The 6,359-nt window shown below is 47.8% G+C and overlaps 1 protein-coding gene across 6 annotated transcripts in view; it reads right to left on the reverse strand.

The window, feature by feature from the left end:
- Window positions 1-6,359, reverse strand: part of acot7 (acyl-CoA thioesterase 7) — a 43,032-nt gene that overhangs the window by 22,238 nt on the left and 14,435 nt on the right. For 4 of the 6 annotated variants that reach the window (XM_056597780.1, XM_056597764.1, XM_056597755.1 and 1 more), the window contains 4 exons: window positions 4,384-4,475; window positions 3,636-3,750; window positions 3,215-3,229; window positions 2,784-2,870 (listed from right to left, as the gene is read on the reverse strand). In XM_056597780.1, coding sequence (XP_056453755.1) covers window positions 2,784-2,870; window positions 3,215-3,229; window positions 3,636-3,750; window positions 4,384-4,475 — 309 coding nt within the window. The remainder of the gene's footprint in view (window positions 1-2,783; window positions 2,871-3,214; window positions 3,230-3,635; window positions 3,751-4,383; window positions 4,476-6,359) is intronic. The other 2 variants (XM_056597773.1, XM_056597748.1) reach the window with 1 other exon arrangement.

A 6,359-nucleotide genomic window follows, 5' to 3' on the forward strand; every position in this document is an offset into this window, starting at 1 on the left:
CCCCTCACTGGCAGTTCAGGGTAAAATAAGATTATTTGACTTCTGGTCAAATGATCTTGACCGGGCATGCCGACAATTTAATTGAATTGAACTGAAAAGCGATATAACCCGGAGCATGTTATCACTATAGCATTGTTCCAGGTGTGTCATTGATAATTCAACATTTAGATTAGGAGAGACTTGGGATAAGAGAGGAACAAAAAACGAGAGAAGTGAACACAATTCTGCTTAATTATTCCTTACACAAGGAAAGAGAGGGAGGGAGGGAGGGGCGAGGGAAGGAGAGAGAGGAAGAAAGGGAGAGAGAGAGAGAGAGAGAGAGAGAGAGAGAGAGAGAGAGAGAGAGAGAGAAAGGGAAAGGACAGAAAGTGAGGGGTTGGGGAGGTAAGGAGACGAGAGTGAGAGAGAGAGAGAGAGAGAGAGAGAGAGAGAGAGAGAGAGAGAGAGAGAGAGAGAGAGAGAGAGAGAGAGAAGGGAAAGGACAGAAAGTGAGGGGTTGGGGAGGTAAGGAGACGAGAGAGAGAGAGAGAGAGAGAGAGAGAGAGAGAGAGAGAGAGAGAGAGAGAGAGAGAGAGAGAGAGAGAGACAGAGAGAGAGAGACTGAAGGTGGAAAGGAGGACGAGATGGCTGAGGAACGAGGATGAGAGACAAAGAGATGGAGGGCCGGATGATGAGGTCCGGGGACAAAATGCCCTCCGTATGGCACGCGTTCCCCCTCTGCTTCCCTAATTGGTTTTGATTTCTGTGTGCGTTTCTTTGAGTGTTTTTTTCCAAATGAAAAAGTCAGCCATTAAACATCTGCTGCTGACGCGGCCGAGCCCTTGCTGCCTCCCTTCCAGCTGCATGCTTCTTTCTCTCCCACCTTCCTCCCCCTCTCACTCACTCTCGATGAAGAAGAGTTCCCCTTCAATCGATGGCGTCTGAAGTCCCTCTAAGCCTGGCAGAAGAACCAACTCGAGGGAGGAGAGGGTTTGGGATGGATCAAGTGCACGCACGCACACACCAAACTGCCATACACAGTGTGTTACCTTGACCTCCAGTAAACATGTGTCTTTTTGGGCTTATTGTATTTTTATCCATCTCACGATTAGCGCATTTAAGTGGTTTTGGTTTGTCTGGGGGATTTTCCACAAGGGATACACAGCTGGCTCAATGACAGCTTGAAGAAATTAGAGAATCTGTTCATGGGGCAACGGTGTCTGGTGTTCTCAGCATGTCGTTGTGGATGACAGGTTGGGTTCAATTACTTCATGTCAATGTGTCAAAGCCTTACATCGATTGTCATATTGGTTCAGCAAGCAAGAAGCCGCTTTCCCACCCAGACTGCTAATCTGGGCATTAGTCTATTCTCGCCGTTTCTCTTGAGCCTTGCAATCTGCTCCAACCTTCATCGCTCTCCGAGTCATTCTCAAAGCTTGCCACTCGTCCGTGTATATATTCAAAGTTATTCTTAGCAAGTCTCTCTGGGATTCATTTGTAAAATAAAAAGGTATTATTAACATCACCGCCCGTTGCCGCTGATGTTATGTCAACCTACTCGTACGCTAACAAACCCTTATAAATAAAACCTATGCGAAACAAACATTCCCAAAACAAACATTCACACACCAAACCAAAAATGGGCTAGTGGCTAGTAGTGTGTCCCGTCTTCATTGCCTTCGTCATAACACTTCACAACAAACAGAGCCATAAAGGAACCGGAGCACTGTGTAACGAGCAGGCTGCGTCTCTCTTGGAGGAACACACACACACGCACACACAGACACACACCCCCACACACACACACACACACACACACACACTCACACAAAAGAACTGTCTCCGCCACGCAGAGCCTGTAAACAAACTGTAATTTTCCATTTTCAAGTTCGCTCCTTGCCTTCAAAAACCACTGAGAGCCCCTCAACCTTGTCCCCGCTGCCCCCCCCACACACACACACACACACACACACACAGAGCCCCTCGTTACATGCAGCAGGTGATTGCCTGTGGCCCGGCGCTGAACCTACCCGGAACACAGTGTTCTGGATAAACAGGCCGTCTTGAAACAGTACTTCAGTACTCCGGCGCCGAGGCCAGGCCCGTAAAACCCGGAGCACAACATCCATCACTGAGAGGCAGAGGCTGCTAAATGACGGGAATCGGCTGCGCTAAAGCTTGATAAGGACATGGCTTTGTTTGTGCGTGTATGTGATTTAATCTGTGTGTGTGTGTGTGTGTGTGTGTGTGCGTGCGTGCGTGCGTGTGTGTGTGTGTGTGTATGTGTGTGTGTGTGTGGGTGTGTGTGTGTGTGTGCGTGTGTGTGCGTGTGTGTGTGTGTGTGTGTGTGTATGTATTTATATGTGCCTGTCTGTGTGTATGTATATGTGTGTGTGAGTGTGTGTTTGTTATTATATGTGCGTGTATGTTTGTATCCATAGATGCGTGCATGTGAGTGTTATACTAACATGAGTCTTCAAGTCTTTATAAGAGTATTCAAGGTACAGACTGAATTTGCATTTCCTTAGGCTAGTAAGGGTGCTTGACCCTCGGTCGGAAGATCCTGGGTTTGATCCCCAACGTCCGCAGACTAACCTGTATGCATCCTGTGAATGCCCCTTAACTACCAGCTGAACCACAGCAATGGATCTGAATTCCCTTTAAGTTGCATTGGATAAAATGACTAAATTGTAAACCTCAGGGGGATTTGAATGTGTCTCTTAAGGATGCCTTCATGATAAATGTCCCTTCTGTAGTAAAGGGCTGTTCTCCCTCCCCTAGGGGGTAGGGATGGTTGGGCTCACCTCCGTGGACGAAGTCGTTCATCATGCAGTCGTTAGGTCCCACCAGATGGATCAGGCTGGATTGGCTGAATCCAACAGTGTGGATCTCTGCACACACACACACACACATACACAAACACTAAAGTTACAAATCAACCTTAACAAATATAAAAAGTGTGTGTGTGTTTGTGTGTGTACCCTTGTGCTTACAGTATGTGTGCGCACATTAGCGTGTGTGCGTGTGGATGTGCGCACGTTAGCGTGTATGTATGCGCGTGCATGTGTTCACATGTGTGCAAGAGAGACAGAGGGCGAGAGATGGAGAGCGAGAGAGCAAGACAACATTCACAATGCCGTCAAAGGATGGTAATGGTATTGTGAATGCTGTAATGAGGCGAACAGGGGCAGGGCTGCACACTGACACATACTCACAGTGCTCCCAGGAAACTTACCCTTCATTGGTCTCTCTGACGCACGCGATGGGAAGGGTTAAGAATCAAACCACAGTAATCAGCACAAGAACAGTGTGAATCACACACACCTCAAATCAGATCAAACAACACTGAACTAGGGGCTGATTACGTTAACATGGATTGCATTTTATGATTGAATTACATTCAAAAACATTAACTCCTAACGAATCGGGGATAAAATCTGTAAATAAATCAGAGACTCCTTGGTTTGTAGGTCCCAAGCTACATTCATCGTGATACTAGATGATGATTTCTGTGTGTTGATTGAAACCAGCTCTCAATTCAATTAATAGGCGAAACGATTGACACGGATTTCATGCATGCGTGCGTGCGTGCATGCGTGTGTGCGTGCGCAACTGCGCATGCATCTGCGTGCATGTGTGTGTGTGCATTGCAGTACCTGGCTTGGAGGCTGGCGGGGGGACCTCCTCGTTGCGCTCCGTGGTGTTCTGCCTGACCGTCCTCTGGACCTCATGTCTCTTCCTACCCGCCTCCTCCTGCTCCGGGCTGGTGTACTGGAGCCAAGGTACACTTCAGTTAGGCCTTTAGCTGTCGCTCAGCTTGCTTGGAGCTCAGGGTAAAATAAGCTGATTTGACTTCTTCTCAAAGGATCTTGACAGGGGCATGTCTACATTTTCATTTAATTGAACTGAAAAGTGATGTAACGGGGGGGGGGGGGGGGGGAGTTATAACTGTAGCATTTTTCCAGCTGTGTGGTTGATAATTCAGCATTGAGCCAGAGCTTGGGAGTTCTGGTACAGGGCATTAAGGAGCAGGTAGGAGTAAGACAGTACAGAGAAAGGGTCTTAAGGAGCAGGCAGGGGATAGACAATACAGAGAGAGAGAGAGCATTAAGGAGCAGGTAGGAGTAAGACAGTACAGAGAAAGGGTCTTAAGGAGCAGGTAGGGGTTAGACAATACAGAGAGAGGGTTTTAAGGAGCTAGTAGGGGATAGACAGTACAGAGAGAGAGCATAAAGGAGCAGGTAGGGGTTAGACAGTACAGAGAAAGGGTCTTAAGGAGCAGGTAGGGGACTCCTAGTTTGAGAACCCCTGCAATAGACCATCCTGCCTCCTAAAAAGGATGCAACGCCAAGAACACACTTCTAATCCCCTAATCCTGCCCCCAAACAGGAAGTAGACGGATACCTTGATGGGCGGGACGTCCAGGATCTTATCCACGTTCTTCAGGGAGCAGGGAACGTACCACAGGGCCGCCTTGTTTGTCAGCTTCTTGGAACCTGCAGCCACAGGGAACACAACAAGGTCCTGGTTTATTTACAGCGAGGGCCAATAATCCCGTGGTGAGGGTGTTGCCACTCACCACTCACCAGCAAATCACCAACCCCCATCCCCCAATGACCGTCATGCAACAACAGACGAATATCAGAACGTGCGAACGAAAGCACAATACAGGCCAGTTATGGAAATGTGGACGCATTACGAAACCAGTCAAGGGTACGACTGCACAATTCTGAAATGTTTCTAACCCAATTTAAAGATGAAATGAGGCTGAATTATGCTAAATTGTGATGGAGAAAATCACATCACGCAGCATCAAGAAGCACAAAACACAAGTTGTCAGATACAGCGAGAGGTAATAAAGTCCTGGTCGGATATATGAGGCAACTTTATTGACACAACACAGTTTACGGTACAAAAACTCTATATAAGAATACTACTGAGTACACAGTGTCTTAATTGATACTTTCTTCCTCAACATTTACTTACCCCTTTTTCAGTACCCACTGTGCTGTGCAGAAACAGTATGCTAATGTATTAGAACACCACGCAGATAATAATAATAATACATTTAATTTAGATAATGTGTGATTGAAATGAAGTACTCCACATCCACATCGATACACAGCCTCCCCTTCCGCAGAAATGATAGTCCATCAAAGACATTATTTGGCTGTGGGAGCTGTTTTTGTGTCCGCATCTATCAAGATCACCGGTGCACTGATGTAATGGGATATTGTGAGCAATGGAGTCCTCGGCAGCGTTCTGACAGTAAACAGCGTCTACAGAGTGTGTTTTCTAAATCATAATGTCATGTATTTCACACTATTTATAACCCTTCAGACATTTTTGTGTCGGGCTCATATACTCAGCTGGGAGTGGTTTCGTGGAGTTCTAGAAAGTTCTCAGTTTTCTGTCGATCTGGAGACAGAAAATAACGAATTCCACATCTGAGGATCGAGGTGGAGGGGGTTGTCATAGCGATGTCTTCTCTCTTCTGCCTACACTTTCTTCCACTTCATTTGCTTACTAGCGGCAGGGGCCATTTTGAAGTGGTGTTGTTTTATGGGGGGGGGGGGATAATGAGAAAGGTTAGGGAGGTCAGAGCTGAACAATAGATCAAATCCCCCTTGACTTACAAACAATCTTATTAAAAGTCTGATGCTGTCTGTTGCACTTCTAAAATCTCCCGGCTTCCTGCCGACATTCTGTCGCAATAATTTCACATCATCACAGTCGTCATAACAACTCGGCGTCCCTTCTTCCTTCCCTTCACCTCGGTGGGGCCAAAATGGCAGCAGGGGACAACACAAGCCCTCCTCCTGCACTCACTTCCTCCCTCAGGAACAGGTGGCCCTGCAAAGACACGGGGGCTCGAACTCAGCTACAGGGGGCCGCAAAGAGCACCGCACCCAGCGGGGACCCCAGGGTGGAGATCAGGAGAGAGAGAGACACAGAGTCAGAACCAGGAGAGAGAGACACCGAGTCAGAACCAGGAGAGAGAGAGAGAGAGAGTCAGAACCAGGAGAGAGAGACACAGAGTCAGAACCAGGAGAGAGAGAGACAGAGTCAGAACCAGGAGAGAGAGACACCGAGTCATAACCCGGAGAGAGAGACACCGAGTCAGAACCAGGAGAGAGAGACACAGAGTCAGAACCAGGAGAGAGAGAGACACAGAGCCAGAACCAGGAGAGAGAGACACCGAGTCAGAACCAGGAGAGAGAGACACAGAGTCAGAACCAGGAGAGAGAGACACCGAGTCAGAACCCGGAGAGAGAGAGACACAGAGCCAGAACCAGGAGAGAGAGACACCGAGTCAGAACCAGGAGAGAGAGACACAGAGTCAGAACCAGGAGAGAGAGACACAGAGTCAGAACCAGGAG

The sequence above is a fragment of the Gadus chalcogrammus genome, chromosome 1, assembly GCF_026213295.1.
Source record: "Gadus chalcogrammus isolate NIFS_2021 chromosome 1, NIFS_Gcha_1.0, whole genome shotgun sequence".
In the NCBI taxonomy this organism is placed as follows: Eukaryota; Metazoa; Chordata; class Actinopteri; order Gadiformes; family Gadidae; genus Gadus; species Gadus chalcogrammus.